The sequence below is a fragment of the Gymnoscopelus braueri genome (genome assembly GCF_963280865.1).
Source record: "Gymnoscopelus braueri genome assembly, chromosome: 6".
NCBI classification, from domain to species: Eukaryota; Metazoa; Chordata; class Actinopteri; order Myctophiformes; family Myctophidae; genus Gymnoscopelus; species Gymnoscopelus braueri.
The window spans coordinates 31,461,835-31,475,303 of NC_137607.1; the positions used below are offsets into that span (position 1 = coordinate 31,461,835).

At 40.7% G+C, this 13,469-nt stretch overlaps 1 protein-coding gene across 1 annotated transcript in view; it reads right to left on the reverse strand.

The window, feature by feature from the left end:
* Positions 1 to 201: 201 nt before the first annotated feature.
* The window catches only part of sec16b (SEC16 homolog B, endoplasmic reticulum export factor), an 18,034-nt gene continuing 4,766 nt past the window's right edge, over positions 202 to 13,469 (reverse strand). The window contains exons 7-26 of the mRNA XM_080430854.1: positions 12,658 to 12,815; positions 12,482 to 12,543; positions 11,837 to 11,975; positions 11,474 to 11,704; positions 10,683 to 10,780; positions 8,256 to 8,337; positions 7,970 to 8,090; positions 7,760 to 7,871; positions 7,539 to 7,644; positions 7,056 to 7,193; positions 6,646 to 6,747; positions 6,230 to 6,314; positions 5,752 to 5,914; positions 4,407 to 4,558; positions 4,071 to 4,099; positions 3,736 to 3,867; positions 3,603 to 3,647; positions 3,420 to 3,513; positions 1,864 to 1,918; positions 202 to 1,434 (exon numbers count right to left, since the gene is read on the reverse strand). Of these exons, the coding sequence (XP_080286980.1) occupies positions 1,914 to 1,918; positions 3,420 to 3,513; positions 3,603 to 3,647; positions 3,736 to 3,867; positions 4,071 to 4,099; positions 4,407 to 4,558; positions 5,752 to 5,914; positions 6,230 to 6,314; positions 6,646 to 6,747; positions 7,056 to 7,193; positions 7,539 to 7,644; positions 7,760 to 7,871; positions 7,970 to 8,090; positions 8,256 to 8,337; positions 10,683 to 10,780; positions 11,474 to 11,704; positions 11,837 to 11,975; positions 12,482 to 12,543; positions 12,658 to 12,815 (2,054 nt within the window). The 3' untranslated portion in view covers positions 202 to 1,434; positions 1,864 to 1,913. The remainder of the gene's footprint in view (positions 1,435 to 1,863; positions 1,919 to 3,419; positions 3,514 to 3,602; positions 3,648 to 3,735; positions 3,868 to 4,070; positions 4,100 to 4,406; positions 4,559 to 5,751; positions 5,915 to 6,229; positions 6,315 to 6,645; positions 6,748 to 7,055; positions 7,194 to 7,538; positions 7,645 to 7,759; positions 7,872 to 7,969; positions 8,091 to 8,255; positions 8,338 to 10,682; positions 10,781 to 11,473; positions 11,705 to 11,836; positions 11,976 to 12,481; positions 12,544 to 12,657; positions 12,816 to 13,469) is intronic.

Here is a 13,469-nt window from a genome sequence, read left to right on the forward strand (position 1 = left end):
GTTGCTTGCTCCATGCAGCTGATAAGCCAGACCACGTGGTATTTGATGTTATTGATGAAACACATTTAAGTGATCTATTTCATGCATTATTTTCATTTTCTGCCCCACCAACAATTTAGCAGCACATTGAGACATCAAGAAATAAATGATACCAAAAGCACAGATATAAATATTGATCAATATATTTCAATTTAGCAACTGTTCTGGTACTGGAAAACATCAGCACAATATAAACATCAACTGGCAATAAAAAAAGCAACATGACATTTATAAGAAGCATCATTTACATCTTACACATGGTTACATTACAGCATACTGTAGCATAGTTCTCAGCCATCATTCTCAGCCTAACCGAGTTTTACAAAGATGTCCCTTGACATATAGTTCCAGGGCTTTTTTTTTTATTGTAACCACTGATTGCACCTATTCACCAGCCTGTAAAACAGATTGATTTAGCTAATGTCTTGAGGAGGAATGAGGACAGTGGGTCACGCTCATGTCTGTCCGTTGGCCTAACCTCCATCCACATTTAAGCCCTATTTTATACATACAGTGGTTGTACAACGGTGTCCCTTGCCAAACATAGCCGATCTACAAGCTCAACACATTGCATAATGTACGAGGACGGAGAATAAATTATGACTAGCAGTCCTGGCAGCATGGAAATAACTTCTTGTAATTAGTTACACTTTACATTTTTATGTGCATTTTCTTTCGGTGTGGTGTGACAAAGTCACGTCAGAACAAATATGCTATAAATTAGCATCAACTTTGCTTTGGTTTTCTACAGTATTTACTTTATTATGCAGCGCTTAATTGACTTCTTTGCTGAATTTAAGATAAAATGCCTCTGACATTTCGTCTGCCTAAATGCAATTCTCTACTGGCTGGAAACTGTTTCATTTAAAACCCAGCAGTACTGGATTTATTCCAGGTCATATGGTTAACTGATGCATAGCTCTTTACAGTCGTTATATTTCATAATGATAGCCTGCAAAAGCTCATCACTTTCAGCATCACAGTCAAATAACATTAGCAAGCGGTCCGGTGAATGTAGAAGCACTGTAACTCCATCAATACCTTCATGACCAGCCAGTCAAAGTGCAGTAAAGCATTCTTTGGTGTTACCAGCATCAGCTGACCGCATCAAGTCCCCTTGTGCATTATTATCAAATAGAGGTGATTCATACATCTCTATTCCCTTCTATCTCAGGATCAATTATAATATCCCGCTGTCAGCAGTCAGGGAAACACACCACAGCTGTTTAACTCCCTCAGTGAATATGATTTACCAGCCCGTCCGCTGTATCTTAATAACCAACATACTGCGTGAGGGGAAAGTGCTGTGCATTTGAAAGGGCATCCAAAAAAAGAAACAGGCTGTTGGCATGGCGATGGGGTGTCATGAGGTCAGTGGGAGAGGTGTCAATGACCCTGGAAATGCAAAAGAGAAATACTGTACAACTAGGGCTGTCACGGTCATGAAATTCTACTTGACGATTAATTGTCATGTAAATACTTGAGATTAACGATTTAATTGTTTATTTGGTTTTGAACATTGGAACATATGAATAAAAAATACTTTTATGTTTTATGCCTTTTAGGCCTGCAGATGGGCAGAAATTACAAATAACTTAAATATACACAGAAATGACTGACAATGACTGGTACCCATAATCAAAATAGGCATTTAATGATTTTATACCTGTTATTTTTCAACAGATGAATTTGTACATGATCGTGCAAAATAATTGCAATTACCTCAAATAATTGCGATTATCTCAAATAATTGTGATTAGGTGATTATGTAATAACGACTGTGCACCTATTTAAACTGCAAATACTACAACAATAAGTTTTTACCTGACATGCAGAATGGAGGTGTTGATATGGTGTCTACCCCAGCTGTTGCCCTAGGCTATTATGCAAAAAGAGAAAAGAAATATTTAGAACAAAATATCACATTCATGATTAGCAAGATAATGCCGTCAGTGACAGACTACTAAATTGGAGTAATTAAAATGATTAGATTTGTATGCATAGTTGCCCTTTTGCTACGGGCAACATATTAAATATAACTCAAAATGTGTCCAGGGGGTTCATGTGTAAACGGAAATGAAAGCCAAAAGCTGAATGAACAAAAATTATCACACACACAAATACATTTGTGTGGGTGATTTGTAACGTTTGTAACTTGTTAACCCTGATTTTCAGTCTCATCTTCATATAATTGGTCCTCATACTCATTAAATATTACACCATTACTCGCCATGCGTCTCAGAGGTGACCTGTGGATGCTGGACAAGAAACCTGCAGTGACATTATTGGTGGGGATTCCAAGCTAATGGAAACTACATCTTTTCTCTTCCTGGAAAGTTAGCATGCTGAAATAGAAGCTATTGTTCTTCCATCAAAGACTTTTAAGGTGCCAATGAAGAGCTTGCAGAACAAGGAAGGCAACTCTGGAGAGAGGATTACACTCAAAGGCTTTTGGTGCCTTTTGCGAAAAGGTAGTCCCGTTACCTGGTTGAGGTCAAAGGTTAGGTATGGGCTATCAACAAAATACTCCAGGGGACCCAGGGTGATGCCCGCATCTTCATAAACTTCCATGATCCCATTATTGAGCACCACTTGTTGAGGGCAGATGTTTTTCCACATTCTAATACAAAAGTCACATCCAGTCAATGTGTGCAATGCTGACATTTATTCTCCACATCATTAATGTGGATGAAATGAGTAGTGGTATACAATTAAATAAAGGCATCACAAGAAAAACAATGTCTGTGACATTGCAGAATACAGGGGCCCACTTACAGCCCAGGTGAGCTGGAACTGGCACAGCGAAGGAGGCTTCGGATGTTGAACACCTCCTGGGAACAGGGCTTGAGGGAATAGGGAGCTTCTGTCCTTTCACGAGAGTCTAGTGGCACGTCTCAGGTGGTGATAACGGTCTTCTCAATGAGGGCACTCACTATTGTAGCTCCAGTTAAGTCACTCTTCAGAGAGCTCAACTTTATTTTCAGAGTTGCACATGAAGGCCTGCCGGTTCTTGGCAATGCAGTAAGTCCAGTCCAGTCACTGAGACCCTCATTCGTATCCCATGTCTTCGGCATCCCAGTTCTTGATTATGCCCTCCAGATAGAGGTCCCAGACAAAACCGTCTCTTTTAGACTGCCTGAGGTGCCAGGGAGGCACTGGCCAACCCTGCCTGCATCTCACACATTGACAGGATGTCTTTCTCATCGAGCGAGGGGAGATATCTGCCTTCAGCAAGTGCCGCTCAATACTTGGAGACACGGAAGTCATGGATCATGGAAGTTTGTAAAGAGGTGGGCATCATTGAGAATATCCTGGGTAGCGCCCGACCGATATGCCGGCCTGGTTGATAACACTATTGGAGTGATTGTTCCCTAACTCACCTGAATATTTTGAAAAGGGTTTGACGCCAGCAGGCGAGGTATGGGAGCCCATGGGTGGGGGAGGGGGGCAGTGCCCAGCAGTGGGCACTGGCTCCTGAGAAAACAAAATATGTCTTATATCAACTAAGACAGAAAAGGTGAAATTAATAAAGTTGAGGTGAACATTATTACTCAAATACTCACATCTTTGGATTTGAACCAGCCACTAAACCATCCAGTTTTGGTACTCTGCAAAACAAAAACAAAGGACACATTAAAACTTAAGATAAAAGAGAAGCTGCTATAAAGTTGTAAACATGATTCATCATCCACACACCTGTTTGGGAAGGGTATTGGCTGGCTGTGAACCCATACCCAGCATAGACATTTCCTGTGTGATGGGCTGTTGACTGTGACCTCCTTGACTGTGGTCAGTCTCTGGCATGGTGTTCATCTGAACACCCATCTTCTTTGGTAAATTTAGACATAGACAGGCAAACAACAGTTTTGAAAAATGATCACACAACAAAATATAATAATGCCACATATATGTGGTGTATGTAACTGAATAGCTCAGCCTATCTAGATTAAACCAAAGTGCTGGGTGCTTAAAGGCTAAATTATACCGTTTGTCAGTATATAATACTCCAAATGACTACAAATCTTTCTCACCATGCTCATTCCAGAACAAAACTGACCACCTGGGGAAACAAAGAATTCAAAGACTGAGTCATTCTTAAACACATACAGTCATCTGTATCCCTATCAAAATACATGAATGTATAATAAAGGGATAGTTCACCCCCAAAAATTATCGATAGAAAACAATACTTTTTTTCTATCGATTAGTCACCCCATGGAGACTTGAATTCATGGATATTATTTTGTTTTGGTCGCAATCCTAAGCCAATAGTCATCAAATGATTGGCTTAGGAATGCGACAAAACCTAATCGATAGGACTATCCCTTTAACATTTAAAAAACTTTTTTTCCCTATAATCTGCTTACCCTCTGTTGTTGAAGGGAGCCCCTCCAAAGAAGAATGCAAAGCAGCATATTTGACTTCAGTGCTATCTGTGTTATGATAAATGTCTTGGCTGCTGGCCATCACAAGTGTTGGAGGAGCATAAACCACCGGTGGTGTAAGACTAGCCTGTGGTCTAGACAAAGGGACAAGGAGACAGTACAGTGGTGTGTGTCACAGTGAGTCAGTGGTGGAAGAAGCAGTCCGATTTTTTTATCTAAGTAAAAGTAGCAATACCACAAATGTAGAAATACTCTGATAAGTAAAATACCTGTATTCCTGAGCAAAATTACAAAAGCATTGTCATCAAAATATACTTACAGTACCAAAGTAAATGCACATATTTTTATTTATTTTTTGTTAAACCTTTTTGGAAAATAGTCAATCTACCAGCTCCCAAAATTAGTATTCTTGCTAACTCCTCATATATTTACTGTCACTGCTTCTTAACTTATCTTCTGTACTGTACTGTACTGTACTGTACTGTACTGTACTGTACTGTACTGTACTGTACTGTACTGTACTGTACTGTACTGTACTGTTTTAGAGTGCATTGCTGTCTCCCTCAAATAAACAAATAAAGTAAAAGTACAACGTGCTGCGATGCGACGTGTTGTACTTGTCGATCAGTTATTTTTGAATAATTATAGAAAAAAATAGAATGCCTGCAACACTAAACAAAAGTCTCAAGGTGCACGGCTCAACAATGTCATGAAACTGAGAAAACAGCCAGCACACAATAAATGTATTTTTCACAAAGTTGTATTTATTTCTCCACAGACAGAGCAACGGACACGTTTCAACCAGGTCTTCCTCAGCGCTGACAACGCTGAGGAAGAACGCATCTGTTGCTCTGTTCCTGGGAAGGAAATTTATTGTGTGCTGGCTGTTTTCTCAGTTTCATATTTTGACAATTGCCTAGTGTTGGCAGAGTTATGCACTGTACTGACTGCGTGCAATCTTTCTTAAGTCTGAGAGTGTATAGGCTGGAGGAACTTTCCAAGGCATAGAGGGGCGGATCCAAACTTAGCGCTGGGAGACAACGCCGCTCCCTATTGCTTCACCAATCTATGTGCCCACCTCCCCCCCCGGCCTGTGCACAGAACACGGACGTCACCAAATTTGGAGCGACGCCCCTCTGCACTCTGATTGGTTACGAAAATACAAGGTTCACTCCCACTCCTAGGCCAAAGTTCCTGCAACGTTACCCCAGGCTTTTTTTCTTTTGAAACAAAAAAAAAGGCATGGGTTCCCGAGGCTAGTGAGTGTACACATTTAGTGTAATTGAAGTGTTCATTAACAAATTGATTTGTGGCACAAATTGTATACCTCCAGTTCTCAGTTCCCCCGCTGCCCCATGGCAATGCTGTCATTTCTTCTTCTTGTCCTGCAGCCTGGGCACAGGGGTTATCTTCTTCCTCCGTTCCTCTGTAGTAAAGCAGCTCAGCCTTTGGACTCTGTACATCACTTCTTACGTCATCTATGTCTGAGTCTGTAGTTAAATAAAGGGAATGAAGGGAAAAGCCTCAATAATCTAGCCTAACCACAGCAGGAGGACTTGATAATAGTTCATCACCTGCAAGTGTGAGAATCATAAGAAACTGCTTCCTGGTGTCAAACTACCTCATAATTATGCCTGATTTATACTTGGTTGCGTTCTGTGTCACACACCAGAAATAGCAGATCGACAAGCTCTGTGAGATCTTGTAGATCTGCTGCACAGGCGCACAACTAAGTATATAAATATATACATAAATATAAATCACCCTTTAGTGTATCATAAGAAATAATGACCTGGGAAGATTACCTGAACACACTTTGCTCTCCCCGTGGTCTAAAGCACTTCCCTCAGCAGGTGACTGGTATGTATCATTACAACCATAGCTCCCCATCTGAGCAAAATCACATGTTTAGCCATACTGTTTATATTGTTTGAGTTCCAAAAGTGTAAGTGTAAATTATAACGTGAAAGCCAAACTAGGTTTCAAATAGAAGATTGACCATAATGAAGCACATTTATTCCTGGGCTTGAGTAAAGAGGAAGTAATCAACAACAATATTTCTGGAGTATATTAGTTGATGTACAACAGACACGGTTTCATCTTGGCATGAAATATCTCAGAGGTAAACTTGCTTCTTCGTGTCATAGCAGTGCAATGTGGACATGGTGGTTTGTGTAAAAAATACAATGCATGGAAAGGTAGCCCTGACATTGTTACTCACCTGTACTCCATGGTGCCTCAAGCGCAGCTGTTGCAGCCAGTCGGGGTCCTGTGCATCTCCACTGAGCTGCTGGCCCTCACACTGTCTCAGTCTTTCTGCCAGCTGAGTAGAAACATGCATGGATTTTGTTGTTGCTGTATTAGACACATAATGAGCTGAGAGCCTTAAGCCCGATTTATACTTCATCGTATGACAGTGCCGTCAGGACGGATGCGACATGTTGTGATTTTGTAGATCGTCAATTTTTGGCGAACGACACCGTTGTATGACAGAGAATAAATAAAGCATTAGCATATGGGACACAATGGGTAATGTGTTTGTGCATGTGTGTGTGTGTGCGTGCGTGCGTGCGTGCATGCATGTGTCTTTATATGTACTGTATTATGCATGAATGTGAGATAGGGCCATACCTTAATCACCTCTCCACTCAGCACCAGGAACGGCTCCTGTTGTTGAAGAATTGCCTTTCCTACCACCTCACAGTAATGGAACGCCTGCGATACAAGCCCATAGTCCAGCAGTCTACTGGCATACAGGAATTTATACACCTGGCCACAACATGTCAATATTTAGTGTCAATCGTGATTGAAAATTTTATTTGGAGTATCAAAACCATGTACATCCAATTGTATAGTAGACAAGGTTTCTGTTGACCGTTGAATAGGGCATCAGTAAAACACACGGCAAAAGGCACATTTATATTTTGGTACAAATATTACATATTTCCAACTGAGAAAAGTGTCAATGGAGTATAAATGACACTTAAAACTGCAAAGGCCACGTTATCGAAGCTTTAATGAGTATGAGCTTGTCTTAGTGGATGACACAGGAGAATGCAATTAAAAAGACAAAAGCAATGGGAAATTAAAATACAGATGGATGTTATGAACTACCTGGAATGATGGGATTGAAAACAAATTTCCTCCAAGTGTCTGGCAATACTCAAACAACTCAGTGCACTGAATGGATAAGTTGCTGGCAAACTCAAAGAAAGGGAGCCTAAAGGAGAAATAAGATATGGAGTTCTATAAGCCAAAAGGACAACTTTTTCCAGAAGCATCAAAAATGACTCAAATAAATTACGTAGAGCGATGAGGTTGCACTTGTGGCCCACCTGTGGCTGCTGCCCAGCAGCACAAGCCTTGCTGCTTTTTGTGTGAACACTCCGAAGGCAGTGCGGGCTGTCAGGTAGCACACGTGTGCCGCATGAAGGAGGCCTCTTGAGGCTGGAAAAGAAGGACACACCACCTATTGACCGTATTCAAATGGCAGCCATTTTGCTCTTACATCATGGTACTGTATGTGTTGGTCAGACTGCTCGTACCCAGTGTGTCTCCCATGGTGACGATGGCCTTCTGTTGGACGGCAAGGTCACCCGACTCATTGTTGGAGAGCAGAATAGCTAGATGGGGCTTCCAGTCACCCCATTTTTCATTACCACAGCACTGGGAACAAAATATCACATCCAACAAATCAGCTACTAAACTACAACGTCATAGTGGCAACATTTACTGTAATGTAAACAATTACTTTCTCTGTATTGTTTTAATACTTTCTTCAAAGCCAAAATAGTGTCATTGTATACCACTTGTATGTCATGTGGGATTTACCGTGGCTACCGCGGGGACTCTCCCTGAAAGCATCTGGAAGAGGGTCTGCAGGGGGTCACTGGCTGTTAGCTGGCTTGTAAACCTGCAAACAGAGCCACCGTGTCATGAAACAGTGACCAACACAATCACAAGGCATCATTGTATTGAAACAGCAGAACGCAAGCAATCGGCTATTTTCACTATTTGTCATACAAAGAAATATATAGGGCTTACTGTAAGTGGTTAAGACAATTTCCCTCCTCTGTTTTTCTACCAATCGAACCCTGCAATATCTATTGAAAACATCCAGCACACAAAGTGACGGATTGTTCCCCCCCATCTTTGTTAAAGGGGTAGTTCACCCCCAAAATAACTTTTTTTCTATTGATTACTGACCATCTGGAGCCTTGAATTCATAGATATTTTTTTGTTTTTGTCACATTCCTAAGCCAATAATTTGATTATAATAAATGTGTCCCCATTGATTCCGGTAGGAGACACAAATGCATTTGTGTCTCCTACCGGAATCAATGGGGCTAAATTTATTATAATCAAATAATAAAGGAAGGAATGCGACAAAAACAAATAAATATCCATGAATTCAAGGCTCCATGGGGTGAGTAATCAATAGAAAAAAAGTTATTTGGGGGGTGAACTACCCCTTTAAGCATGAAATAATTAATGTTTAAAAGTGAAATCACTGGCTGGCAGAAGGAGAGTAGCACCCAGGATTACATAGGCAATTGGCACTGGGTGAAAAAATATGGGTTACAAAATCGTGGGATAAGAATTAATTAAAAAAAAAAAAAAAGTGAAATCACTAAAGTAATTTCAATGTGTGGTGGATCTTTTCACAGACTTTGCTTTTTGAAGTTCTCAGGCATCGACCGTGGACAACTTCCTTTGAGAATTGGTGAAGAGGAAACCGAGGAAGAGGAGTTGATCTGCTTTCACCTATGCCATGTTAGAGTCCACTTGGCATACACTGATGATGAACCATGGCAAGCCAAGAATTTGTGCGCAATGTCGTTGACTTGGCGGTCCTTAATGTGGACAACAACAAATTTGCGTTCACACTACACTGCATACATACACTGGACATATGTCCAGTGTATGTATGCCAGGCCACCTGCTAATGCGGCCTGAGTGATCAGATCCCAAGATGTCTTGAGAACCAATTGAGTGCGTTCACACCGGTATTTAAAGCTGTATCCTGGGTGATCACGTCACCCAGGATACATTTTAATGGCAAGTCTGAACAGGGCCCTAACAGAAGGCATACCGCCTACGTCTTGTCAGTCACAAACTAGTGTTGGTCACGCTATCTCCCACCCTTTAACTTCCCCCATCCAGTCGCCCCTCTCGTGTGGCCCTGACATAAAGTATTTCTGAGACATTCTGCTCAGGGTGCCAAAACAGCACGTGAATGGATAGGGTTACGTCATGAATAGTTTGCAGAAGCCGTGGAGTAATGATTTACAGTAGTTTCAACAACTTAATTTAACTCAGAAGAGTGTCAAATTTAACCGGTAACGGCTCCATTAGAGCTCAGGGTTAAATCAAAATGCAAAAACAACCAGCTTTTACATTTGGCTTACTGCACAGTAGGTCAGCACTGATTACACTGCAGGAGAGCAGGACAGTGTTAATGATTTGTTTAATGTACTACCATAAAGGTCCCCATATAAAACAATTAAAAGCACCCAAGTGAAAAAAAAATACAAAAACATACACACAAAAAGACAAGGCAGAAGTACTAACTGGTAAACATTTGAACTCACAATAATACAAGGTAAACTGTAATAATTTTGCACCTCAGATTGTGACACGCAACCCCTACTGTACATGTATCTGCAAAGACATTACAATAATTGAAGGAGGTTTGAAGATAAAGGTTTCAAATGTATATTTTGGATTTTCTAAATAGGAGTATTGTATATGTCCGATGATGAAATGAAGTGTAAAACCAATCTTGTCGTCCGGTGTTTTAATCCTTATGATGGAATTTGTAAAGAGATGATTTTCTAACTCCTGAATAGTGTCAACCCTGAGAAGTGCTTCCTAGAAAGGAAACATACATTCTCCATAGTTTGATACTTGACGATTTCTTCCAGGCCTGCCCAATACAATACAAATACATACATCAAGAGGTAATTAAATGCATACTTAAATACACTGTGTGTGTGTGTGTGTGTGTGTGTGTGTGTGTGTGTGTGTGTGTGTGTGTGCGTGCGTGCGTGCGTGCGTGCGTGCGTGCGTGCGTGCGTGCGTGCGTGCGTGCGTGCGTTTGTAGGCTTTTGTTTTCATTGTTGTTGAATCCTGAACATTGAACTGTAATGTAAGCATAGTGTGTGGCACAAATTACTGGTCTTGTGTGTTCTTATATGGGAACAATACTCTGATTTCCTGCAGCTGTCATGTCTCAGATGACATGACAGCCTTTCTCACCTGTTCAACACAGTGGTATAAGACCTGTTGTCCATTTTGCTGGCCAGAAAGAGTGCATGGCCCCACAGGCCACTGTCCATGGCTGACTCTAAAGCCTCCTATGGAACCAGATGGGACACAACAAGAGAGCAAATGTCAGGTTGAGAGCAAGTCACGACAACACATCTATGACCTAGGCTATCAGAGTTAGGGATGGGAATCAGCAATCAGAATCATTACAGAATCAGAATCGATAACTGAGAAATTACATCGCATTTTTCCAAGCTCAATTTCTTTTTGACATTGTAATTCATGTTAAATGTTCAAATGTTATTAGGCAGACATGTATGCCGTTTTACTGTGTTCAGACCCAGAGGTAATAAAATAGTTGAAAACCTTTGCAGGCCTACTTTTTCCACACTGGGAATTGATCAGAAATCAATAAGGGAATCGTAGAGAATCGGACCGATATGCAGAATTATGAATGGCATTGGTATAAATGAAATCTTGAATTTAATGAATTCCCATCCCTAATAAGAGTGCAGTATAGCGCTACTTTAGACACCTTTAACCACTTCAAACCTGGTGTCCCTATTTAGGGCAGGTCATATAGGCAAAAAAAAATGTAATAGCCATTATACAAGCTTGCAACACTAGATCAGCTATTTTATCATGTATTTATTTATATTTATTTATTTATGAAAATACAGCTGAAGTGGTTAAAACACTTATAATATAAGTAAGTGCTTTTTATTCTAGTGTTTGGGGCAAAAGAGAAGAGTGATATGGGTAATCATCTGATTAGAAGTAACCTTTTTCCTCCCAGCCAGGAGCAGTTTAGTGTAGCTGTCCAGGTCTTTCTGTGAGCTCCCAGAGCTGAAGCTGGTGAGATTTCCTGTTAGCAGGTCCTCTTCCTTGTAAGGCTCTGGTTCAGGTGCCGGGTTCTCACTGAAATCAATGAGTGTCCGAGCATCTTGGACCCGGGTTCCATCTGTCTGAGAGGTCTGTACCAGCAGCTCCGCGATATCCGAGCCAACTATCCGCTGATCCCACGGAAATAAAGTGATATCACTTTCAGACAGAATCATGATGTTAATTTTGGCTGCTAGGTATTTCCCAGTGCACGAGATGTACTGTACTTCGAGGTAATATATCATTTGGCATGACCCACTTACTCCATTCTGTCTGCACAGCAGTATCAGGAGATTCCACAAGAGAGCAGCAGCGTTCCTGTCTGGCAGCTTGTCATCTCTCAAGCATGCTTCTGCCCTCTGGTGGGCAAACTCAATGGCATCTATTTTGTGCAAGTCTTCCCTTAAAGTGGGTGAAAAAATAAACCATCACAGGGTGTCTGTGATTCCTGTGTCTTAAATGGACGAAAGGATTACAATACATAAACAATAAATAAGCAGGTAGAGTGGAAGAATTTACTTGACTATTGTATGGAGTATTCTCATTTATCAGCCAAGACACAAATGAAAATGGTTAAATAGAATTTGAAGTTACAATGGATTTATATAGGAAGCGGGTGTGTCTGATCAAATTAATATCAAATGTCTAAATATTGAATCAAGTAACTTTAAAAAATTCTGGGGTGCACAAAACAGCCTGAGTACACATTAAATTGACCCCAATAAATGACTCTTTAATTGCCTAATGGTAAAATGGAATTTCCACATCAATCAATATAGATTATAATCTACCCAAATATGTGATTTAGCTCATTATAATATTCACATTAATGGTAACATGTGTCAGTTTGAGCATGCAGTTAAAGGTTCTTGAAGACTTTTTATCAAGACAAATACAAAAAGCAATACCTAGCTAATGGCCCAGGGAATGTTCTCATCTCCAGCTGTTCCTGTGTCTCTCCTAGAATGACCTGAGGAGAAATAAAGGTACAGTAATCACAGTGACATAATCCTATTGCTCCAAGAAACCACATTTTCCTATAATCAAGTCTTTTGTACAGGTTGACACAGTATATTGAACATGCCTCTAGACTGTGGATCTCCAGCTGGCCTGGGGTTTCCTGCACGGAGAGGCCTGGACTGACCCGGATCAGCTGGCCTGCAGGCCCAAAGCTGGCAACCGGATGAGGCACTGTGTACTTAAAAGGAACTGCCATCTGACGAACTGTCACAGCAGCATGTTCTGACAACAAAGAATAACAACACAAGTATCACTGTTAAATATCACCACAAACATCTTTCGACCAGGCCTGTTCTTTCTAGCAACAGCAGCACTGTATTTGTATTTGTATTTAGTTAGGATAGTTTATTTCGGTCCTTTTAGACAATCAAGTATAGTACAGTACATATCAGTAATGCACATTAAAATGGTCCAAAAAGGTGAAGGCTGAAGGCTGAAGCTTATTTTGCCTACTCCATTTAAATACAAAATCAAATATCAAAACAGATCAATGAACATAGTTTCGTATTTTGATTGAACAAAACTGAAAAACAATTGATAAATATGATCAGTATAACAGTGGCTCTCAACTACGGCCCTTACACGGCTAAGTTCTCTGCATTCATTTATCTCTGAGAGTGTCACAATTGACACTCTCAGAGTAAAAGTAACACTGAGGATTTTGCAGTGTATCCACAGATACCACGGCTAGTTTTCTATTTTACCGGGTGATAATTGCATCCACACAGTGGGCCGTTTTCTACTCTCAGAGTTTGGGGTGGCAGTGGCTCAGTAAATAGCCATCTGGGAAATGGGAATACAAAAGGTCCCTGGCTCAGACGTGTTCCTGAGCATGACACCTAACTGAAATGAAGTAATCAAAAAGTATTTTGCACG